The 26,211-nt window shown below is 46.1% G+C and overlaps 1 protein-coding gene across 1 annotated transcript; it reads left to right on the top strand.

Annotated features, from left to right (window-relative positions):
* Positions 1-18,947: 18,947 nt before the first annotated feature.
* LOC119392844 (uncharacterized) lies at positions 18,948-23,386 on the top strand. Its single transcript, XM_037659786.2, has 3 exons — positions 18,948-19,274; positions 20,974-21,105; positions 22,344-23,386. The coding sequence occupies exons 1-3, from the start codon at positions 19,131-19,133 to the stop codon at positions 22,848-22,850; spliced, it is 783 nt and encodes a 260-aa protein (XP_037515714.1). The 5' UTR covers positions 18,948-19,130; the 3' UTR covers positions 22,851-23,386.
* Positions 23,387-26,211: the final 2,825 nt, after the last annotated feature.

The raw sequence follows: 26,211 nt of genomic DNA, 5'->3' as shown, positions 1-26,211 counted from the left end.
TGTTAACCTCAGGAATGTTTCTTTCATTTATACTCTCTTGCAGGGCGCGAGAGTTTCACACATGGCCTCTGTTTCTTTCACGGTGGTTTCTTAGCATGTCGCTCATCACAAATTCAGAACCTCAACACGCCATTGCAAAAGTGCACAATGTGAATAAGTGGGAAAGGGGTGGGTGTTTACCCTCACCAACAAACAGTCTGGACAATTCAAAGCTTCCATGTTTTTGAGACTCGCAATAATGCTGGTTCGTGGTGCTAGCCCACCGTGCTCGTAAATTATCCAGTATGACTCCTTTCGCTTCGATGAATAAAAGCATCCGCCTTGAAGTGCCGTGCTTCTCAATCTGTGTACTCCCTCTGCTGTTTTCACAGGTAGATACGCGCACTAAAATATCAAGGGTCGTTGGACCATGGAACCTTACAGAAATTGTTGCTATCATAGGCTTTGTCGAAGTGGGCCACATGGATCTTTGTCCTGTGTAACTCTTATGTTTGTACATCGGACATTTTCTCCACTGTGGCTGTTTGTTCATCGCCTCAAGGACGCAATGGTTAAGTTCAGCAATTTAACGACGTGTAATTATTCGCGTGATTTTAGGCCTCTTTACAGCTATATTACATCCTATCGTTGTAACCATTGGTCACTCCTAACACCACATTGTGCTCTTTGGCCACATCTGGCCCTTGCGCCAGTATATAACCCACGAATCATAACTACCGACGGTGTATAATTATCGCGGTTTGTATTAGCAGATATTGAATTTCCATGACCATTAGCTCAAGTGTGTCTGTGCACATTGCTTGAAAAGTCAATAAAAATGTTAACACTGTTCTTGGTGAATCGCTACGTGGCCATCACTTTTATGCGTGCTTCGACTTTCCAGCGTCTTGACTAATTTCAACCAAAAGTGCGAGCACGATGGTATTTTCCTTGTTCTAAACATGACCACGGAGGTATATATGTAAAAAAAAACGTTTTGCTCCGAGTTAAGACCATAAGTTCAGATCGATTTTAATATATAGAAGAGCAGATATGGTGATAGATTGTATGGAGTGAAATGTGCATGGCCAGATAGAAATAATTAGATACCTACAGATATCATTGGTATCAACAGACATAACATGGATACAAGCCTGCTTAATTCGGGAAACCAGTCTTCTGTAGAAAATACAAGGCTTTAATAACCAAGGAAGAAGAAATAGTAGAGAAAGATTAATTAAATATGAGCTGGAACACCGAATTCATTCTAAATGACAGGGCGTGCAAACAGACACAAGGAAGAAAAGGCAGACGCCGACTAACAACTGCAAAGGCGCACAACGGCGCAAAAGAAATGAAATTTTATCTGCGCATGCCCGTGCAATAGGCGAACCTATCAATCCGGCACGCGTGCGGGTCTACATGACAGATAACTGTTAAAACATTTGATTTCTTCTTATACAAGTTAATCGACGATCAACTCACGCATGCGCTATCACTGCTATCGATATGCCATGCCTCAGTCATTGAACGCGTTTCTTCATTCCTGTGCCGGTACAAAACTGCGCATTCATCGAACTTCGACCGTGCACTTACACTCTTGGCAATGTAAAGAAAGATTAGGAGGTGAGCCTCCGGTTAGCGATCTCTTGTGTTCCAATAATCTCTAACACAGCAGCCCGGCTGTCCTACGTGGAAGCGGCCGCAGCTAAAAGGAACCTTATACACCAGTACGGCAATCAGTGAATTTGTTGGTGTGTTTTACGACGCAAATGTCGGTCCGCGTCTTGTCTATTACTGGCTCATTCTTTCTCTGCACAGCGGCACAAATCTTACCTAGCCTGTGAGAAACGCAATGAATCTAAGGAATACTTATACGACACGTTTTTTTCCTATCGAATTTCTACAACCATGCTCGGACTTAACAAAACCGACTTCTTCAAAGGTTCAGCGGCAGTGGCCACTGCAACGCGAGGATAACGTATACATCTAAAAGATGTTGTAGATGTCGGCCGTCTAACCGAAGTCATGTTTATTCAACGATTACTTGTAATGTACTGATATCAGCGAGACGCATCGTATTGCCAGAGACAGTTTTTCGCTCGAGCCTTTATGAACACTCTTGCGCTTGCCGACTGCACTTAGTCGCTATGACCTTAAAAAGGTAATTTCGTATTGGCCACGAGCACGGCTATACATATCCACAGTGTAGTCACATGTGAGGCAACACGCGAAAACACAACCGGCATTTGTAAAATATAACCTTTGCCGTAAGTGTCAGTGAATGGTGATAAAAACGTATCTTTTGTTACCACGTCTATTGTGGACCGAATAAAGTTGTTTCACAAATTCACCTGCAGTACGAGTGACGCACACGCTGTCTAATCAATGTATCTTACTTTGCTAAGTGCGTACTGTCTCGCGCAATCTTTAAATATTAGAGCCTGACCTTGTGCTCGTCAACAGTGTCGGTGGGCGTTGGTTTCGAATGGATCCACGATTCACGAATTGTAATGACCGCTCGTGGAATTCATCTAGGAAACCGAACTGTATCTTTTTGTTTAATTTATGCCGTAGGGCATGCTGACGCAAAAAAAGAAATAATAATGATGACCCTCTCTGAACCGCTCAGGTGGTCTTACAGTGGCCTGCGGGAACACTAGACAGATGGAAATCGTAGAGAGGCCGTCGTAGTCAAACACAGAAGTAGTTCATGACTGATTTACGCAGTACTAATATGTTACACCTTGCCGCAATCAGTTGATCTGACAAGTGCTGGCACGGCGTAAGCGGAAAGCTAAAGCGTGAAGCCCGCGCGCTCGGTGCGGCGACTGCTGCGGCGTACACACTTTTCCCATGAGCGCTTGCGCGCCCGTTGGTGGCGCTCGTATGCTCGAAGCAGGTCTATTGTTAAAGCGTTCACCGCGCCCCTGCAGCTAATCACACACGTAGCAGTAACGTCCTTGAGATGTGCTTAGTTGGACCTAAGACACATACAGGGGCGTTCAAAAGTTCCCAGGCCACAATCCCATGCATTCCTATACCGCCGCGTAGCCTGTGAACTTCTGGCAACCCCTGTACATCTATGAGACGTGCTTTATTTTTATCCGTTTTGCTAAGAAATTCCCGTTGAAATTATCATTTAAATAAATGATGCCCATATGTAACTTCCGCATATTAGGAGCGCTATGTAGACGTAGCACGTAGAGCTATGATGTCAGATTTACATTGCGTAGGTGGTATAAGGCTACTGCAACAGACGTGCGTTACTGTCTGATATGTCAGCCTCATATCCGCAGTGTTTGCTACGCCGAATGTTACATACACAGCAGGCGCTGCGTGATAGATGAAACAAGCAAAAAGCCCACGCAGCAAGATCTGGTAGATCCTGCGCGCAACACTCCTAATTTCACGTTACGCATACTGAGTTCGCGAAATACTGAAAAGAAAACTGTATGGGAGATAATGCGAAGCAGGCGCGCGCGTTTGAGCGGCAGGCATGTTAGTTTTAGGTTATAATTCGAACACGTGAGAAAACGTAATACTGTCATAAGAAAACTGGGAGGACAGACGTTTGTGCAAGGACAAAAATATGCTCTGTGACGTCGTTGCAAGGTGCTTCTATAGACAGTCTGTTTCTCCAGTCAAAGTAGTATACCCGGGACGTTCTCTCGCGAAAAGCGTAAGTGCATGTGACGTCTATTAGGTATCAATCTTGGGCTTGAACATTAGGACCCAATTTGCACATCGCTGAGATTACTGTGGTTCACTGAGGCACATTGGGACTCCCGCATGAATGCTAGACGTTCGGTGTGTGCCGAATCCTCTCACAATACCGCGAATATGAGTCGTGCTACACTAAGAATTTCTAAAGATAGTGTAATATAGTTATAATCTAGTTAACCAGATCACCGTGTTTCATGAAATCCGATCGCATGCGGTAATAAAATCGAACTTGATCAACGCCAGAGCGAAATTGGGCATACCCAAAACGTCTATCCGGACCATGGGTCGGCAAAAAGAAAAGTGTAGCTCCCTCAGACTCAGAAAAAAGCAAGAACTGTTTACTCTTTTGCGTTAAGAGTTCACTGGGACTTAGACTCATCAAAATTTTCTTCGACTGGACTCACTCGGACTCGGACTCACTAAAAGTTTTCTCGATAGGACTCACTCGGACTCAGACTCACTAAAATATTACTCATCCGGACTCACTCAGACTCGCTGCGCGATCTGAGTCTGAGTGAGTTTCAGTGAGTTGACTCAAGAATGAGTTTGCCGACCTGTGGTTCGGACCCATTCATATACCTGTCTTTTCGTAAAGAAAAAAAAAATCAACTATAGGCTGCTTGCAATGACGTAAGAAAATTGCCATGTTCGAGCACCGTTACCGTGGTGACGCACTGCACTTCTAACCAGTTCGCCTATTTGCCGCAGCGCTGTGGGGCCGGAACTCAGCTATGACGTCTGTGACGTCACGTGCAAGTTATGCCGCTGCTAACACGTGCTATGCTTGTCACGTTTCTCGCTTGAGACTACCGATGGAGTCTCGTAGGCGAGGGATGTGCAGACAATCGCTACAGCACGCGCGGTTTAGCTCTGGCGAGAAAGCGCGCACAGCATACGCTTCGCGAGACAGCCACGTTTGCGGCTCTGGAGGTCACCTGATTCGTCTCCTTGCGGCGAAATGTTGACCGGCCGCGCCTGTGACATTGTTGTTGTTGTTGTTGTGCCCTCTGCCACATGGCTCACACCCACTCCGAGGGATTGGCCAAAAATGGGTCTTGTTATTATTATTTTTAATGTATTTTGAGTATTGAATGTTGATAACAATAAAAATAAATGAAGAAAGAAAGAAAAACGTACGCAACAAGGAAAGAGTGCAATAATTGTTTTTCAAACACTCAGATCAGACACTTTAATCGTTGTCCCGAATAATAATAATAATAATAATAATAATAATAATAATAATAATAATAATAATAATAATAATAATAATAATAATAATAAAATAACGTTTTTTATTTTGTTTTTTTAAGTCATAATTATTATGAGAATACTTATACAAGTGGGAATTTAAAGTCGTATTCGTTTTGTTTCGTGGAGGTATCTACACACGGCATCAAACAGGTTCCTGTGGATGAAGCCCAGAGTTGAAGCACCGAAGATAAGCACATTGCCAATTGCGAGGTTCAGCCCCAGGTTAGGGAATGGGGTAACAAGAAGTCTTTTTCTTAGTAATCTGTATCGGGCGGCGCCTTCGTCTTTGTCATCTTCTCGCAACTACGCTCCGGCTGGTGAGCATGTGTTTAGGGGTTCGGCACTGGTGCGGTAATTTGCATAGTTGTTTCCTCGGCGACAAATGGTGCGTACCCGCGCGCGAGACGAGAGCGGCTTGACCAGTGTTTGCTGCGGAGTCACGAAGCGATCCCGTTTCGCATATCCTCCTTGACGTTTGCCAGAGAAGAAACGACAACACCCCCCCCCCCCCACCAAAAAAAAAAAAAAATGTCAGGAGCCCTTGCCCTCCTGGGAAAGGGGGGCAAGCGAAGCTTGGCGCGTGCGTGCGTGACGTACTACTCTTCTCTCTTTCTTTCCTTCTTTCTCTCTCTCTCTCTCTTTCATTCCTTCTTCTTTATTTCCTTCTTTCTTTCCTTCTTTCTTTCCTTCGTTCTTCCGTTCTTTCTTTCTTCTTTCTTTCCTTCCTTGCTTCCTTCCATCTTTCTTTCTCTCTTTCTGTCTTCTTTCTTCTTTCTTTCCTTCTTTCGTTCTTTCTTTCTTTCTCACTTTCTTTCTTTCTTCTGTCTTTCTTCTTTTTTCTTTCTTTCTTTCTTTCATTCTTTCTCACTTTCTTTATTCTTTCTTTCCTTCCTTCTTTCATTCTCACTTTCTTTCTTCTTTCTTTCCTTCCTTCTTTCTTTCTTTTGTTCTTTCTTTCTCTCTTATTTTCTTCTTTCTGTCTTTCCTTCTTTCTTTCTCACTTTCCTTCTTTTCCCTTTCCTTCTTCTTTCTTTCTTTCTATTGCACTGCGCAATGCTCCCTCCTAACTGTTTCCTTCTTCAACGCCGGGAATTTCCATCCGCGTGCTCAGCGGCGCGACACTTCAGTTACTACAGGCAACAACTACGCGGTCATGCGTCCATATCCAGGCAACTGTGAAGTGTGGCAACGTGAAATGACAAGTCATCTCGATAAAAGATCAGATTGCCATATCGCATACGGCTGATCGCCGACAAGGCCACCATCGAGAGAGCCTCAACTATCGGAAAACAGCGCGCACAAATACACATGTGACCGGCGCACCTGCGAGGGCTGCATTTCCGTACGCTCTACGAATGGATTCGATTCCCGCGCCAGGTTTTTATTGCAATAGCAATTATATGGACAGTCTCGGCTGGTTTTTGCCGTCGCCGCCGTCATGCACCGTGTATGTATAAGTATGTAGGTATATATAAAAGACCATTTAGAAAAATAATTCAGAAAAATGCTTCTGAAGCGTGGAATCGAACCAGCGACTCCGTAGCGCGTGGCGCTAACCACTACGCCACAAAGCGCAGATCCTTCAGCTGTGTGATTAAACCGACGTACTGAGTTTTACTTTGGCCTATAATGCTGGCACCGCATAGAAGGGGGCAAGATGCACGCGTTTTGCGGTGATGTGCTAGAAATGCATCACTTGATGGCTGGATGAATAAACTTTATTTTGGTCCCTCGGAACGCGCCCTAGCACGTTGCGCGTCGCTCCCACGTCGGAACAAAAAGACCAAGTCTCTCTGCTGCGTAGCGGGCCCGTTGGACTGCCCATGGCTGTTCTTCGAGTCCGAGGCTGGTAATAGCAGCCTCCCATTTTGACGGCGGTTTTATTTGGCTTGGTCGTTTTTTTTTAACAGCGAAGCTCTTTAAGCTCGCCGTACGTAATTTGTCCGCCGGAAACAGAACTGATGTAGATGTAGATCCTAAATTTTGGCTCACACACACCAAGGGCCAAGAATTTCCTCATAATGAACCGGCGGCACGGGCTCTCCACATCCTCTTCTTCATCTTCGTCCTCTTCAGCTTCGCTCCCGGAACACGTCCGCCGATTTCTCCGGCGTGGCGTGTAATAACTCTGACAGGTGAGAGATTGAGTACAGAGAGAGATAAAGAAAGAAAGAGGAACAAAGAAAGGGAGAGGGTGAAAGAAAGAGATAGGAGTAAAGAAAGAAGGAAAGAAAGAAAGAAAGAAATATAAATAAAGAGAAAGAGATAAATTCTTGGCGAAAAAAGAAATTCTTCACGGGGCGGAATTCGAACCCGCGTACCCTTGATCCGAAGGCGAGCGTCCTAACCAGCCGGCTATCCAGGCACGCAAGCAGAGCATAGCATAGCCTTGTATAGTGTAGTGCATCAAGGGGCTGGGAAAGGGAAGTGAGCGTGAGGAGGAGAGATGTGATGGTGAGGAGGAGGAAAAGGAGGAGGGAAAGGAGGAGGGGAGAGAGTAAGAGATATCATAGAAAGAATTAGAGAGAAATATAGAAACAGAAATGCAGAAATAGAAAGAGAGAATCAAAGAAAAAGAGAGAAAGAAATAGAGCGAGAGATAGAGGCAGAAAAGGATAGATAGAAGGAGGAAGCAAGCCAGAAGTAGAGAGGGAGTGAGTGAGAAAGAGAGGTAGAAAGAGCAAGAACGAGAAAGAAATAGAGAGAAATAAATCAACAGAAATAAACAGAGAAAAAAGAAATAGAAAAACAGAGAGAAGAAGAAAGAAATAGAGGAAGAAAAAATATGCATGACTTAGCAAAACAGCAACAGCCAGGACTACACAGGTGCCCATCAGCATTGCGCCTCCAGTGCAAGCTACGCTGATTCTTTCTTTTTTTTAAAGGCGAAAGCCTTAAATGCCTTAGCAAGCGTGAAAAGTGATCACCGGCGGCGTCGGCGCCGACACGAGTGATGCTAAAAATCATCATCACGTGATGACCTCACGGGTTATAAAAATTTGTTACGTAATCATGACGTCACTATAACGTCACATAACGTGACGTCATCACGTGACATCATCGCTTGGTCAAACGTGGGCCGATCAAGGAGGCACTGCAAGACAACGTGAGGTGTGAACTGTACTGCACTCCGATCCCGGAGGCTGGGAAAATCGACGTTGGGTGCAGAAAGCTTTCGGGAGTGGGAGGGAGCATCAATACAGTCGACTGAGAAGAAAAAGAAGCAGATGGCTTTCAATAAAGAAAAAATCACAGCATGTCCACGGAGTGAATGATGATGAGTGGGCGAAGCTGCGGAGGTTCATCGGTAAACCGTGAGTCTTCCACCGACGTGAGATCGGGCGCGTTTATACTAAAGGTCCGATGAGTTATGACGACTTGCAGCTCAATTTAATTTTACATGTACGCTGTGAATTTTCATTGTTTAGAAAACCATTGCTTTAGAAAACATCTGGCGTCTTTCGTTAAGCAGCTGGCGTCTTTTCGTTTTGCTTTAGAAACATTTGGCGTTCTTTCGTTTTGCTTTTAGAAAACATCTGGCGTCTTTCGTTGGTTTATTTCATCAATCAACGTTGTTTGAACAAAATTTTTATTGTTTAATCACGCACAGGAGAAATCTCACCAGACACTACCTTGGAGGTAAACAATGGCTGCTAATGGCAATGAGAGACAGAAGAAGTCGGCTTTTAGCTAACACTTACACTTCTACTTCTACTAACGTTTCCTACTGGAACATGCCAATGGCTGCTAATGGGGAATGAGAGACAGAAGAATTCAGCTTTTAGTTAACGCGCACGCTGCGAATTTTTTATTATTCAATAACGCAAAGGAAAAATCTCCCACCGGCACCACCTTGGAGGTCAAGATCTGGTACTAGCGTTACGACTGGTTACGCACTACTACGACTACGAGGGACGAACGGGTGTCGCCTTAAGGAGCTTCGCCCCTAAAAAATCATATAATCAATTCTTGGCCAATCCCCCAGAGTGGGTATGAGCCACGGTAGAGGATACAACAACAGCAAAAACATCGTCATCTCAGGCAAATGCATAAGGGGCCGTGGGATCTTCCTTGTATCGTCTCCTTTCTATTCTCTTTCATTTCCCTTTCCCCAGCGCAGCGTAGTTAGCCGGTCTGAGAGCTGGCTAATCTCCTTGTCTTTCCGTCTGTGTCTTTCTTCTTCTCCTCCTCGTCTCTTTACACGTGCATTTTCGTCAAGAACTCAGAGGGAGAAGAAGAAGAAGAAGCTGGCGAAGGATGCGGTATTTTCGCGCCGCCACGGAAGACGCCCAGGCGCAGGACGCTACGAGGAGTACGAAAGCCTCGGCGAAAGGTTTCGTCATCCGGCGCACGACCGATGAACCCAAGACGCCGCTGCGGCCGTCTCTGTCGCCGCTTCAGTTGCCTCCGGCACTGTTCTCGCTGCCGCAAAGAGCTACTACTGCTGCGGCGAGCGAAGTGGTCGAGCGTAACGCGAAAGCGAAGGAAGCGCCCAAGAAGAAGCAAGGACAGCGCCGAAAGCCGAAGGAAGCGGCGCGTCGTGATGGCACCAGGAGTGGCGACCAGGTGACCGAGGTTCGTGCGTTGTTGCCGTAGGTATTGCATGGCTGTCAGTGTGCGGGCGCTAGGTCGTGTTCTCTGGTAATCCTTGTACAACGGAGTCAGGTAGCGAGAACTACTTGTTGGTACAGGTTCATAGCTGCCAGGGCTGCTGGAGAGCAGCGGACTGTAACAAGCATGAAAAACCAACAACATAGAAAGAGAAAAGATAGGGCCTGTTGTTTCCGTGCTCGGTCTACTGTCACGCTGCTTTGTAGTAGGCATGTTGTCTTGACGGTCCGTTGAGTATTGAGGAAGAGCTCCCAACACAGAAGCATGCCGCGCCTAGAGTTTCTGCATATGCTACCGAAAAAAAAAGAAAGGGGCAGAATTTCAGGGTAACATGGAAGCTTGAAGAGTTGAACACGCGGTGTCGCTGGAGACGACGTTTCGGCAAGCGGCTTGAAGAAGGCAAGCCCGCTTGTCGAAACATTGTGTATATGCTACCCAGGCTCACAGCCAGGAATTTTTTTCGGGGGGGGGGGGGGGGGGACTTGCTGAAAACCTTGACTATTTGAGAAAAATACCTATTTTCATTATTTATTTATGGTAAAAACACCTACTGCACCAAAATACCGGCGGGGGGGGGGGGGGGGTGCGGCCCCTAGCCTCTCCCCCACCCCCCCTGGCTACGGGCCTTATGCTACCTGTAGCATACAGTAACCACAGGTGCGCCTTGCTTGCGGTCCCTTCTGCTTAACAAAAAATTAAAAGCTACTTGCCGTAGAGTACGCAAAGAAAGAGAAAGGGGATAGGGGGGGGAGGAGGAAGCTTCAGCACATTCTGGCTCATTGGTCAAAACACGAGTGAGAACAGTTGATCGTGCAAAGGTATCATGCAAATGTATTTTGGCATCGCCACCAAAGAACGCTTTCTGTAAGGCCTGCTGACGACCGAAAGGTCGTACGCAGCTGCCGGTGAGTAGCCGCCCAACGAAAATAAATATAACCTTGTGCAACAAAAGTTCGATGACTGTTTTGTATAGATTAGTTAAAAATCTGTCTCCCAAAAGGAGACTGGCCCCCGAAACTTCTTGGCTTATGAATAGCTAGGAATGTGGCAAATAAGCGATATAGACGCAGTGTTCAACGCTTTCTGCAAAGATGTTTGCAGTTGCAGTTCAATTAGCTTCTCGAGTAAAACCACTTGGGAGCTGTCATAACACTCAGATGAATTTTCGATGTTTGCCCGTTCGTACACTGAGATGAGATATTCTTGGATGTCGCAGGCCGAGGCGGACAACAATCTCTACTTCGGAAGTGAAGATCTACTGCCCAAGTCACTCTCTGTTAAGAACGCCGATGACCCTATTGCTACGGCGAGGCTGACCAAGCGCCGACCTTCCATAGAGAAGCTCAAAAAAGAGGTGAGTGGCCGATTGAAAGCGCCTAGAGAAGGCGAGTAATTTAAGAGAAAATTAATAGGGCTATCTTGTTAGTCGTACCAACTGAACATACGAACGAACGTAGGCCTATGCAGTCCCCCAAAACATGCGGTACGACCTACCGTTAAATGACTTTTGCTATGCCTAAGCGCACAAAATAAAATTGCCAGACCTCTTTGGGTGTGCGACGGGTGTTTCGTCCTCCCATGGCTAACATCCTCCCGTTTAAGGGGTAAGATCGAATCGCAGGCGGGCACAAGTACAATTTTCTAAGCAAGTCTTGAAAGATGCTTCGTCTTTTTTTACCTTTGCATTTCACTAGGTATTCAATTTCAGCTTCCAGATGCATTAGCACGTGAGAGCTAGTGGGTTGGCGCTGTCGCCTTTAAATGTACTCTAGCGGGGCGTGGACAGTTGGCTAATGAAGGTAAACAACGGAGACAGAGCGCTGGCGCGCATGTGTGTATGTAAGAGCAGTGTCTTCTTAAAGGGGCCATGCAACACATTCCCAAGTAATCGTCTAATGGCTTCATTAAAAGAGCTATTGCCTCACGAATCGACTGCTGCAAAAATTTTTAGAATCCGTCAAGTGCGAGCGGAGTTGCGGGGATTTGCCGCACGCTTTAAGCGCTTTCTTCCTCCTTTCGTACCAGCGAGCGCGCTGAAAGCGACGCAGGGAGGGGAACGACAAGAAGGCTGACGTCCCTTCGTCAGCGCGCGTAATGTACTTGAGCACTTTCATTTTTTCTTGCAACGTGCGGCTTACTTTCAGTGTGATCGCGAACGATCGCGCGAGCAAGTTGCGGCATCCCGCGGCGGCCACGCTAGCTGTTCAGCTCGCGATGCGCAAATCAGCCAACGGCTGGGGGTATATGGCGCATTAATTTGGGCATATGGCATCATTTGCAGAGAGAAGAGGGAGTGATTTCTGACTTTGAGAATGAATTGTAAATTCCAGGCCACATGCTGCGCTATAATGTTTGCCTCGCGCGTTCTCAGAAGCCTCGACTACCGACCGGCAGCGTTTCCTGACCATGCTGAAAAAGTGTTGCAGAGCCCCTTTAATATAGACCATATGCAAAATAGAGTGGTCTGATGGAACTGCCTGTTGTAACAAAGCAAAAAATGCCATATGGGACAGCGCTTATACCGTGACTATGTCTTCTTATGTTATGCGAATCACTTTCGTAGCTCCGATGCTCGTACACTAGCGTTAGCTTTTCTTGCCGACGAACGCGAAGAAACCGACACATCTCCCAGTCTGCGATCACTCTCACGTTCGCAGTTCAGAAAGCAGAAGCCGGCCGCAATGTCGTCCATGAGCGGAAACGCGACGGTGGCTGCGTCCACGCCGGCTGGGCCGTCGTCCCATTCGTCCGGAGTGGCGTCGCCCACAGGGAGCCCAGTGGACAAGAGTTCTAGCAAAAGTACTGAGGCGGCGGGGAAGAGCGAAGACCAGTGTTCAACTAACGCGACTGCCGCGAAAGTCACACCCGGATGCACCGTCGTCGGTGTGCTGGAGAGGAAAGACGTCGCTGGCGGCGAGTACTGCGCCTACCTCATCACTTCGCTCGTCGTTCTGGCCCTTGCAGGACTGGTCCTGTTGCTCACCACGCTCCTGAAGGTTTACGTGGAGAAGACCGCGGTCTCGCCGTCTGTCAGGCACAATGCCAGCTCTCGGCGTACGAAGCCGGTCCTAGCGTTCGACGCGGTAGTGGTTGGACTGCGTCGATGGGTCGACCAAATCGCTATGGATTGAGCCACTGAGCTCTCCTGTAAGCGAGCACTTCGCTATGGCTAGCCTGCAAGCAGCCTCGATGGTGTATATGTAACGTTTTATTTATTTATTTATTTATTTATTTATTTATTTATTTATTTATTTATTTATTTATTTATTTATTTATTTATTTATTTATTTATTTGCGTTATGTCGTCTATGTTTCATGCAACTCGTTCGTTCTGACTGAAGATAAAAGTTTGTGTCGTTCTTTTCACGCGACAGAACAGAACGGAAATACCTTAATGAAATGTAATTCGTTCTTATGGGAGGAGCCTTAGTCACTGACCACAGCCGCCCGTTCAACCTGGTCAGGTCAGAGCTGGACAGTAGCGCCTCCTACTGCTCCAACGTGTGTGTTGGTGTCATTTTTGTGTCTGTCAGGTGGGGAGTTGCTTTGAGCAGCTGATGTTATATAGTGTAGGTCTTCCTCCGCACCAGGGGCAGGAACCTCGATAGCACGTCGGGAACATGGCGTGTATTTTTTTTAAGTGGGGATAAACCCCGGTTTGAACGCAAGAACGTGGTCACCGAAGCAAAAGGCTTTCGCCTGACGAGGGCCCGGCGCACACTAGCACTTGACACAACTTCAAAGCGCTAAAAAACAGGGACAAACGAAAAAGAGTGGACACGACGCGCTAACTTGAAACTGAAATTTATTACAAGAAAGATTGGAAAAAATCTTTCTTGTAATGAATTTCAGTTTCAAGTTAGCGCTCGTCGTGTCCACTCTTTTTCGTTTGTCCCTGTTTTTTAGCGCTTTGAAGTTGTGCCATGATGTCTTACAAACTCGCCCAAGCTTCCGTGCTTCTAGCACTTGAGTTGAAACAGCAGAAGTCGAGATCAAAACTATCGTGGCATAATTTTTCTTGCGGTATGCCACGAAAGCGGGACAAAACCAACAGGTTGGGTAACAGCAAACCGTCGTCTACGGTATCAGCTGTAGGTAGGAATAACAGATAAAATGGTATAATTCGCAGAAAGCAATCGACTCCGAGTAATTAATACCTTCTCGCGGAAGTGCAGCAGCAGGAATTGGACCGGCTAGGATCCTCAAGTGTTATCCCGACATGTTTAGTCGGGATAACAGTTATCAGTTTTAGAATGAGCCAACTCGGGTAGATTAGCGCTCGCTTTGTGTACTTTATACACGAGCGTTTTCCATGCTTTTCTGCGCTGATTCGAAGTACGCAAACTGAAAACAGTCGCTAGAAATGCACATAAATTCAGGCTAGTCCTCCGGAACAAACCTATTGCTTTAGAACAGGAAGACTAAGCTAACATAACAGAACCGTAACTATAGACTCGTTTCAGAGGCCGCAGTTCTACGGCACCAAGACAACATGGAAGTGTCTAGCTCAAGAGATCTGATAGAATTGGCTGAACTATGGCTGTTGATAAAGAATACGAAAGTAAATTATAACATCGGAAATATTGAACAAGCAGTGAAAAAATGGGCAGCGCGAAAGGGAGATAACTTACCTGAATGATTAAAAGTGTTCGAAAATAAGCAGTGTAACGTCCCCGGCAATTTCGATTATGTATTAAAGGCATCAGATGAGTTTTATTGGGGACTGTACAAGGGCGATCACGCAATCTCGACTGAAAAGTTGTGACGGTGGTTGTGACGGAGAGGATACTGAAGTAAATTTCGTGCGTGACTAAAGGTGATATTAGAAGGGCTTTTCAAGGTGCGCTCCGGCTGAAAACGATATGCAAATACGGATAACGGTCATTGTTCTCGCGCTAGAAAATGTCACGATAGCACATTTAATCAAAGACGGAAGAAATATTGGTCTTGGGAAGGTTTGGGGCCCTTTATATGTAATGCCTTCACACTTATAGTGTACAGTCTAAATCACGCATGTCTAGGGCGGCCAGTCGGTCGCTTCAAGAGAATAGACTTTTGGTCTAGTGGGTTTGTTACGTTCATTGCAGCCATAGCGCTGATAAGAGAGGGACCACGGAAAGAGGACATCCTATTTCTGTGATCGCTGTATTATCAGCGCTGTCCTATCAATAAACGGTTGCTTCAGCCGCTGTTTTTTTTTCTTTTTGCAAAAATATGCACAGACCGACGCCGCGATGATACCAAACATATAGACATACCGTATACAGTGTCCCTGTGCTATATAATTCAAGTATGCTAGGGCGCGTTCCGAGGGACCGAAATAAAGTTTATTCATCCATCCATGAGCGGAAGCTTGTATCCAGGGCTGGGCAAAGATACTTTGAAATTGTATCGCGATACGATACAAGATACTCGGGCAAGAAGTATTTGAGATACAGATACAAGATACTCGCGGAATAATTGTATCCGATACGATACTTCCCAATTGTATCTTAAGATACTTCGATACATTTGCAGATTTGCTGTTATAGATCCATATAATGAAGCAGCAAAGACCTATGTAGAAATGTGTTTACTTGAAAATTTCTTAACTGCGACCAGCTTTGTTTAATATTAACAAAATACCTGTTTGTATCACAAGATACAAACTTTCTTGCTCAAGGCCTATTAGTTTCATTTCTAAACGACTTATTGGGATTTGTTTGGCTGCTTAACATGACAGCTCTTTAACTGCTGCGCTGTTAGTTGTTTTTGCTTGACACTTCTGTAGTTTATTGGTGTCGCTGCTCTACTTGGCGACCAGCTGGCTGGTTACCATCTCCTTGCAAGTGCCTCCGCACGATGGCGCAAATACCTCTGTGCAGTCCTACCTTGTCTGCAAGCGTATTGTTTTCGTAATACCGCATCCACCGACAGGTGTATAGCAGCAACAACGTTGGTAGCGGTATTGTTTGTGACGCATCGTGTAAAGACGATGAACTACATAGTCGGCGCTCACAATTAATTGAGGACACAAAACTGCAGTGATTTTTCATATTTTACTTATCTGCTGGCGTAAAGCGTTCGTTAGCAACATATTCACTAACGTGCCATCTTTTACCATTTGTTCTCCGAGAGAACCTGAGCTGCCAGGAAACGTCTGAGACGTATTCTAGCGGCACAAAACGCCGAAGGTTTTCACTTCTATTCACACTATTGCCACTTCTAGCTCTGCATACCTGCGGATTTGTAACAATACCAATACTTTAAGGTGACCTAAAAAAAGGAGAACGAATATACTTAAGTCAAATAGCAAAGTGGTTCCGTATTAAACAATCAAAGCGAATAAGTATACAGGGCGTTTCACGTAAGTAGAACCCAATGTTAAAAAAAACAAGTGATTAACCGCCGCTGAATGAAATCAAAGGTATTTGGTTTGCTGTCATGTGGCACTCGTTATGGTATGTTTTGTACTAAGCTTAACAGGTTAATAGAAGCGCGATAATGCTTTGAAAGCCTTCTGTGCTGACGACGGACTCGGCCATCGTCAGAGACAGACTCTGAGCAGTGTCATTCATATTTTCGTTTCCTTTTTTTTGCCCCTCTCTTTTTGTTCCTTTTCTTGCTCTCCTTTTTTTTGTAGCATCTCTCTTCTATCATCTTTTATCTCCCTTACCCCTTCCCCCGGCACAGGGTAGCTAGCCGGTCTAAGAACTGGCTAACATCCCTGTCTTTCCACTTGTTTCTTCCTTCCTTCCTTAACTGGTTAATTAAATAAGGTCAATTATGCGACATTGCGACATTTTTAATATTCACTTTAGAGCCAACTGCGCTTCGACACATCCTAGAGCGAATTTAAAAACGACAAACCCAATATTTTTTTGGCGGCGTACATGCTGCGTGGTGAATATTTTTGGGCTTTTAGAGAAAGCCCGCGAAAATATGAAATAAAACCACTTTCGCAGACGGTTAAAAAATAAGAATAAAGCAGAGAACGTATTTTAGCAGCAGGTTACAAAAGACATATTACATAAACAGACGGGCGAAAAACTATGCAGAGGACTAGGTAATGTATGAGGTGCAAACGGAAGACAGCAAATAAAGCACTTGTGCTAATAATCAAATTATCATTAAAAGAACTCGAATAATTTGGCAGGAAGAACAAAGACACAGTACTTCAGAATATTTCCTGTTACGTAAATGCTGGTTCTATTACATCTAACGTCAGCACCGTTAGCGGGACGGTTGTTAGAATCTCCTTTGCAAGCAAGTCAATCTCGTCGTACTATGCAAGTCAAGTTTGCATCACAAGATCTTTCAAATCGCTGATGTGTGAAACGTGCGAGGCGCAAAGCAGCCCCATTTTTGCATTTTTGAGACATTGCAACGAAGGATCACGCAAGACAAACTTCGATAGTGACAGTATAACGGCATCAGAATTTGCGCAAAGGACGCCGCACACATCGGGAGTACGCAGCAGAGTGCAGGGTCTATGAACAAGTGTCATCACATCAACACAACTAAAAATAAAGAACACATCGAGAAAACAAAAGGTCGACAGTGCATAGACGTTCGCGCGCTTGGTTTTGTCCAAATGGCTCGCGAGCCATCACGTCACTCTGCTCCACCAATGGGGACGCGTATACCTAATCACCTGCCCTCGCTGGAGCACTCTGGCGGAAGGGAAAGATAAAAGAATGTCGCGGTTGTTTTGTTTTCTTCTGGTGGCATTATGAGCAGTAGTATCAGCTTAAGAAGCGGAGTTCAGCCAACGTTTATTGTTTCGCACGGTGCTGTTTCTATAGCAGTATCTTGTATCTTAAGATACACGATACATTGCTGAATGTATCGGAAATACAGATACAGATACTCGTTTTGCAAGACGTATAGCGATACAGATACAAGATACCCAAAGAGTATCTAAGATAGTATCGAAGATACATGTATCTTCGATACTGCCCAGCACTGCTTGTATCTAACGGGACGTAGCAGCTGCGGGAGATCGTAAGGGTGCCAACATTGCACTAATCTGCTAAGAAGGATGTCAATAAATTTGATATCTACAAGTTCACCATAGCTCGCTTTTAGCGCAGCGCAAAATATTCACCAAGGTAGTTTCTAATATAATCGGTCCAAAGAGCAGGCTGGCTTCAAGCTGGGTCATTCTAGAATAGATCGTCGTCAATAAGGTAATTGACACATCTGCAGAGGACAACCAACCTCACTCTATCGTTTTCATAGATTACGAAAATGCATAAGTGATTCAGCAGAGAACAGATACGAGCAGTTTTGGAGGTATTGCGTAATCGGGCTCTACAAATAAGCATTCGGAAATACCGTTTATAGATACACGCAACAGCTACCTTAATATTCCGCAATAAAATAATAAAAATACCCACCAAAAAGACGTTGGATCAATTATATGTGTTATTAGACTGGAGGCGATTATGAGTAGGTATGGATATCTACTCATATATTCAACAACCTATGGTCATATCTCACCAACCTATGGTGATAACACTGGTGACATTGTCTTGCTTAGAAAGTCGGTAATGAATTACAACGTAAGACTCAGGACTTACGCGTCTTTAGCCTACAAAAAGCCGCTTTAGCCTAGAAAAAGATGATAGTCTGGGGTGGAAAATTACTATAGCGAAGCCGGATTGAGAGAGAGAGAGAGAAGCTTTATTTTCTAGACCAGGCTGTTTACGCGCTAGGGTCGGCGGTCACCTCAGCCCAAGTAGGCGTGAGCTTGAGCTGATAGCGCCCTGTTCACCAGCCAAAGATTATGTTCGATAGCGCGGAAATTTCATATCATGAGCGGCCGTTCGCGAGCCTTTGCTGGGAACGGCTCATACATGGCACGTGACCAGTTGCCCAACTTGCCGCTTACTCGATGGGACAGCATCTGCAAAGTGGGGGAAAAGAAAGCTTCGATTTTCATTTCATTCTACAGTTAGCACGATATCAGCGTGTATGTAAATAAAACATCAGTTAAGCCGCACATCACCATAATCATTGTCATCATTGCTCTAATCGGACATTACAAACTGAAACATACTTGCTTAGAAACAAGTGCTTGCGATCTTCAGTGACCCATTTCGTTACTTTCATTGCTTGGCAACGTCAGATGAAGACGTTTCTATCACTTTCTCTCTTTCCCTCGTACACATTTTGTTCGAGCTCGCAGATCCACAGTAATACAGCTTCAGCACGGGTCGATAATAACTTTCGAGGAAGAAGACGAAGAATATTCCGCGCCGGCCGTTTTTTTCTACTTTAGTAATAGGGAGGTTAAAAAAAATTACCTAATTATCATCCGTGGCTACAATAATTTTTCTTGGCCAATCCCCCAGAGTGGGTATGTGCCAAAATTAGTAGGCTCCAACCAACCAGCCGGCCGTGACGTCCCGGTCTTCCCGAGAAAGCAGTGAAGAACAGTGGTCACGACGTCTGAACGACCCTTTGGCAGCGATTCTTCATCCGACGACACACGCACCAGCGCAAGAGGTCGCGAGGTCAACGATCAGGCAGCGCCTGCCTTTTGACACTGCCGCAGCTTCCTCGCGCTGCCGCCTGAGTAAATGGCGGAAGCACCCGGTGATAAGAAAGGACAAGACGCAAGCAAGAAGAGTAAAAAGAAGCGTCGTCGCAATTCTCGCAAGAATTCACGGAAGGAAGAGCCCCGGAAAGACACTCAAACCCAGAAAAGTACCAATGCGGGCGTGGTAAGTGTTTCCAATCTGTTTCGATTTAGGATTGAAAATGTAGGCCTCTCCCACAACGTGCATTCGATTGTCGTCATTCTTGAAAGTGTAGGCCCAAAGTCGACAGCAGAAGATAACAGGGGTTTATTAGGGTGCAGCACAACACAGCACAGCCACACAGACACACTGCCACACAGGTGAACTCGCATGTGGCGCATGCGGACGTCTGCTTGGTTACGAGGCCAATGGACAACTGCTACGCGTGACTCAGGCTCCAATTAGGCCCCGCTGAAACAGCATAGAAAGAGCGTTACACGAGGGGCCGGGGGGTAGCATTATAGTAATTCGACTATCAGGAACCGTTGATGTGGTTTACAACTTATGTTCTTAGGAAGAAAAGCTACAGCACAGAGGCGCATACTACACAATTTGAAGTACTGGGAAGGCAAAGAGCGTCGAATAATCTGTGAGAAGATAAGGTTCAAGCGAACTAGATTTCAAGCGTTATGAATGATCCCAAGTACGACAGTGCCTTCGAGACAATGCCCAAATTACGTCGAGTTCCAATGTTATGTAACGGCAGATGTACATGTAACCGTTGGAATAATTGTATAAGCCATTCCAAAACACACTAATGCGCCCACAGAAGTCACATGTACGGCATGAATTTTACTAGGAGCGGTCACTCGCACAGCTCGAACATAGAACAAAAGAATTTCCGTCGCTGCTATAAAGGAAGCATATCTGGTAAATACTAGGACAGACGATGCGTCCATTATATTAAAGTGTCTATTAGGAATGAGTACGTATTGAATGTATGATAACACACCGACAACCTCGGCGCTCTTGTCAGAAACATATACACACTAATCTGAGTTGTGCTTTGATTACCATACCTGACTTTACTGATGTTCTATACATTATCCCGCAGAAGTGATTTGCCAGACCAAGTTATTCTATTGAAGGAAGTAGTTTTGTCAACCGGTGCAGTCTGATATTAATTATGGTGCACAAAATGAGCGCATCCCTTTTCCGAGCGATAGGAACACAGAAGATGGTGCGTCAACCTCTATGCGCTGATCTGCCTCTCTTAGTTCACAGTGATATATTCCTGCTAGCAAAAGCAGGTGCCTTTCTTTAACGCTTGGCTGATGATGTTAAGGCATCATAACTTGAAAATTTCTTGCTTGCACACGCCTTTGAAACTGTACATTTTAGATCATCAAAGTCAAAATGGTTACATTCCCTACTGAAGCGCGTAAGTCGGGAAAACAACTGGAGCTCACTCAGACTCACTCAAGAAATATATTTTGATCTGAGGGCTCACTCGGACTCAGACTCACTAAAATTTTCTTCAACTGGACTCACTCGGACTCAGACTCACTAAAATTTTCTTCAACCGGACTCACTCGGGCTCAAACTCAACAAAATATTACTCACCAGGACTCGCTCAGGTTCAGACTCACGTCCTGATCTGAGTCTGAGCGAGTCGACTCGTGAGTGAGTTTGCCGACATAAGCTGGAGCGTTCCGTACAACACTCCAATAATTCCATAACCGCAAAATTGTTGCGGAAACATATATGACAACTCTATGGGAAACGTATGGACGCTTCATGGATTACGTAAGGAAACATATGGAATGAGTGGGATAGCATATGGAACGCTTCAGTAGGATTTGTTGTCGTTTAGCTAGGTTTCTCGAGGTCCTTGATCTTGCAGGTACCCAAAGGAAAGGAAAAAGCCAAAGTCGGACGAGCCGAATGTCTGCCCAATGCTGGAGTCATTGCGAACTCGGACGATTCGGCGAAGCTGACAAAATTTCGACCTTCGTTACTGGAGCTCAGAGAAGCGGTGAGAAGCTTACGCATGTGTATGCATACGTTTCCGTAGAAAAAGTTATAGTAACACTGAGTCGAACAGCGCGAGTGCATGCTTTTTGAAGACAATGTATTCTTCCTGAGCGTCTTCCGCCCACATTCTGTGCCGACGCACAATGTATATTTAAAACCAATATCAACTAGCGTATTCACTCGCCCACTATCAGTATTTACGCCATAGCGTTAAAGAGCTCGTTTCGCAGAAATTCCGGTGTCGGTGTCGTTGGTTGTGAGCGAAAAATCGGCCATACTGTGAGCGAAAATTCCAGATAGGTGCAAACTAAATAAATAATAAAAATATTCGGCTCGAGTAGGAGTCGAACACAGGCTTTCTGCGTGGCAAGCATGTGTTCTACCAGAGAGCTATGCCACTACTTTGAACTGCTTCCGAAAAAAAAAAAACCTATACGAATGTCGTGTAAAGCGAAGAGGCTCCATGCCGCATGCCTAATGTTGCTTGGTAGAAGCGCAGAATCGCGCCGGGTGCCAAGACATGTGAATTGCACAACGAGTGAGGGGTTTAAAGGCCCACCGATTACAAAGTGCTCAGGTTTATTAAATTATCATCAACAAAAGTATCAACAAGTGGGCAGCTGCGTAGGGTCGCGTGTTGCCTTACGGACGCGTAGTGTGTACTTCGCTGATTCACAAGAGGAAGAATTGTGGCATAATGGGCACTTCGCAACTGTACTTGCAGTAGGCATTCTAGGATAGTTTTAAACGGGCAATGTTACTTGAACAGACGTTCCTTTACTTGCGGCACGGTTGGGGTGTCCACCTAGAAGCGAAGCGAAGCTACCGACTGAGAAGGCGATACGTACGGGCCCCGATCATGCTATCGCTTTCTACTCTTGAGGCGAAGCTCAAGCGTCCTCCAACTTTTTGGCTATACCTGGCTGGCTAAATTATGACCAGTGTCGTCTAACGTTGACTGAGAATGACTGCATGATTGGTAACGTTTGGCTAGCATTGGCTGCCTATCGTCTACTTGTCGGCTAGGGTCGTTTAGTGAAGACTAGTGATGATCAGTGATGGCTGTTACACTGTTACAGTAGCAACAATTTGTCCACAATATCAACCCATTGACTGAGCGGTCTACCGGCTCTTAGATCTAACTATAGCGACAGAACTAGCTTCTGAAACGGTCACGGTCTATGGATTCTAACGGTTTATTCATCTCACCCGCCCCGCCCGCCCGCCTTAAATCTTCAGTTCAGGAAGACGGCGCCCAAACACCAAATAGACTCGGCGAGCAGAAAGGCATCGGATACTTCTACCATGGCCTCCGGACAATCGCAAACTACGTCGGTGGGCCCGTCTACGCCCGGGAAGCGTTCAGAAGCCACGTCACCCGGAAAGAGCCGCGACTTGAGCCAGGATTGGCGTTTACTGGTGACAATCGGCCACCATAACACGGGCGGCTTCCAGGTGCCCCAATCTGGCCTCGTCTCGGTCTCCAAAGAGAGCTCCGGCGCCCGCTCTATCCTAAGAACCTTGAGGAACGTCATGAGCGGCCAGTGGTTGGCGTACTGCGTCGTGGCTCTCGTCGTGCTGGCCCTCGTCGTGCTGGTCGTGATTCTGACCGCGATCCTGAGCCGGATGCACGCTAAGAAACGCGAGGTTTCTTCGTCCGTCACGGCGATCACCAGTCCGCCTCGGCATGTGAAAGGTGCTGTCGACGTGGACCTTCGCGAACGCACCACGTTAATGGTTCCTTGACTGGTAACGCGGGCTCACAACTTCTGGAATTAAGGACGCACACAGTATTCGTGCGCGCCTGGTCTCGTGCTTATTGATTTATGCTTTATTTCTTTGCTCGTATCGTCCTAAGTGTATTGCAATTTTGCTCAAATTATTTTCATCTTTCGACGCAATGAAATTATTTTGGGTTACACTGCGGGACTGTTGCTCGCCTTTCGATAGATATCGTATTCGTCAGAGATAAATCGTATGTGAGTTCGTAAAGCAAGATACGTGGAAATTGCTTTCGCAGCCTCTTGAAGGCGTTCGAAACGTTGTCATCTGTGTTACGAAAAATGGGTCGCGGACGTTGGAAGTCGTTATTGCTCGAACTCTCATGGTGCCCCTTCGTCCATGGTGTGCATATGTTGCACATCCGTCATTACGACGACTTGACGTCTCCATGCGTTGTCGGGTCATTGCCGAACTCACTGTTAAGAAGCAGTTAATAACAGTTAATGCGATTGCTTCCTGTTAAGATATGTTTATGATCATGCAAGATACTGCTGCCAACCTTCGTTCTTACGATAGTTTCATTTAAAGCAAACAGATTATCAAACAAAGGGTCGATCGTATCTGTGTGTAGCGCTTTTATTGCAAATATGGCGTCGACTTAATGCAAGGATGTACATCTATGTATTTGACTTGACATCCAAGCTATATATATAACTCACTCGCGTTTCATTTGGCATGGACAAATTTCGTCGCAACAACGCGCCGCCGCGCAGATTTGCAACCCTGTTTTCTATTGGACACCCTTGAAACGTACTTTCTTTCTTTTGCCAGATAACAGTTGACTCTAAGTGTTACCGCCGCAATGGGCAGCAGCATAATACCACTTGCCTTCTTTATCATGCGGCCATAGGCGTGCGCAGGGTTCCCCATTAGGGGGGGGGGGGCGAAGGTTCATCGCAGCGCCACCCCACCCTACTAAGTCCATGAATGGGGCAGATTTTGCCCCCCCCCCCCTCTTAGGTGACTAGAAGGGTCAATGTAGGGGCAGATTTCGCGCCCCCCTCTTGGGTGATTAGGGGGGGCGGCGCCCCCCGTGCCCCCCCTGTGCGCACGCCTATGCATGCGGCTCCTGCCAGCCAGTAGGACCGGGCTTACATTTATAAACCACGCAACGATCGCGGGAAGCGCTTTTCATCGAAGGACTCATTATATGAACCAAGAAGAAAAATGCGATTTGCCCGTCGTCGTTGCACAAAAACCCAGGCAATGTCTGTGTTGCGAGAGCGCAACAGCGAAACCCCGTATAGACACGCTGCGCGGCTGTTGCTAGGGTTACTTCACTAAGCTTGAAACCGTAGGGCGTAAGTTAGAATGGGTTGTTGGGCGAGTCTACGACCCTCCATCTCCATACCATTCGATCTCAACGTATCGTATGTCGATTTGTCAAAGCAGCTCGTACGCTACAGTGGTTAACAGTGGTTAAGCTGTCAATGATAATCACGGGCGTATTAACGGACGCTGCGAGGATAATTAGAGCGCTTCGCGAGCTTGACTCCTCTTTAGCAACAATGGACTCAAATATGTGCACTCTGCATGGAGAAGGCTCCGTTCGGAATGCACATGTCGTCGTCGTCGGCACAGTAATGACCGTATTATGTAACGGACACTCGCCGGTAATTGGACGTAGGGTCGCGTCCTCAATTTTCGTCTCGGAGTCACTGACGTATTGCCTTGGAGTCGCTAACTGTACGTTAGTCCTACGCGTATTCACTCAATATTCATGTGTGAGGAGCCAGCGCTAGTCAGGAGGTGCAGGGGCAGTTCCAGCATGGTTAGGGTGCGAAACTATGTAGAATAACGTGACCGAAATTTGAGGGAATTATCGTGATACGAATCGCTGTTAGAATCGTTAATTGTAACACGAGACACCGACACGGGTCTATAACTGGTGGGGCCGATGCGTATGTGGCGAGATCGTTCAGCGGGCAAACATGGTGAAACCTTTGGCGTTACCTTTCTATCGTCAGGCGATGTCTGATCGAATGTGTGGCCAGACGTGTGTCGGGTCGCGGTACAGATCTGCACGCACCACTTATAAGAATCGCGCATGTTATTCAGTTGCATGTCAACAAAAAGTTTATTGAAAACACCGACAAAAAAACGCCAGGCCTGCGCTGAAACCGCAGCAGAGTCACAGCGAGAGCTCGAAGAGCGGCGTTTCTAAAGCACCGTTGTAAGCTCTCTTGGGGCTACTAATACAAGTACACTAGCAAGGTACCCACTACGCCATAAATCACAATGTTTGTGTAAGCCATTATCCGTCATTCTGCGGAGAAACGAGGCACCAGCTACACGTCTGTAAGCATTATGTGCACTTTGTTGACGCGACGACTGATGACGATGAAGAATTATGGCTCAACCCTTTGTAATGGGTTGGAAGCTTTAAACGGCCCACCAGTTATGTAATTTGGATTAGGTGACGCCCGGTCGCTATGTCCCTCTCCCGCCATGCTGTATAACATACGTTGACGTGGGAGAGAGAGGTGGGGGGGGGGGGAGCGAAGAACTTTACTGAGACCCCGAGGAAATGGATCATGCGCTTATGGGCTTCCTTGGCAATAATACAAGTGCACTTGCGAGGAACCCACTATGCTATAAATCATTGTAATTTTTGAGAAGTAGGAAAGCAGGCATTATGCCATTTTTCGTCATTCTACGGAGAGCCGTGGTACCTGCTAAACGCATGTAAGGCATTATGCGCACTTTGTTGATGCTGTGCCTGATGACGTTGAAGAATTATGGCGGAGCCCTTTGTAATGTGTTGGAAGCATTCAACAGCCTTCTCGTTGCGCAATTCGCATTGTGTGACGCCTGATTACAGAATTCGCGTTGTGCGACGCTTGGTGTTTATTTTACTCTTCTACCACGCTATATTGCATATGCTAATGTGGTTCCTTCCCGACATGAAGCCTGTATAGGACCTTTTTGCAAAGCAGTTTCAAGCACCGGCGTGGCTCAGAGGTTGAATACTGGGCTCCCACGCAGAGGGCCCAGGTTCGAACCTCGTTCCATCTTGGAATTTTTTTCTTATTTAGTTTTTTTCCTTATTTCGAGCGATAGTGGTTACGGACACCGGCGGCGGCGGACAACTACGGCGCCAAAAACGGCCGGTGAAATGATCTCATAGCAGCTTTCGCTTGTAAAACATCGGAATGATTGCGAAGACGTTCGTAAGGGACATGCGATCATGTGCGGTCTGCCCACACATTTAAGGAGTCCGGAAAGTGTGCGCCGATCCTGGAAATAGAGTAATACTGAAGTGCCATTTGATGCCGCACGCTTGCGTGACTGTGTAATGTGGAGGTGTTATGTGAGTGCTCTGCAG

The sequence above is a fragment of the Rhipicephalus sanguineus genome, chromosome 5 (assembly GCF_013339695.2).
Source record: "Rhipicephalus sanguineus isolate Rsan-2018 chromosome 5, BIME_Rsan_1.4, whole genome shotgun sequence".
Classification (NCBI taxonomy): Eukaryota; Metazoa; Arthropoda; class Arachnida; order Ixodida; family Ixodidae; genus Rhipicephalus; species Rhipicephalus sanguineus.
Note: the sequence above shows the minus strand (reverse complement) of the source record. Positions and strands in the feature narration are given on the sequence as shown.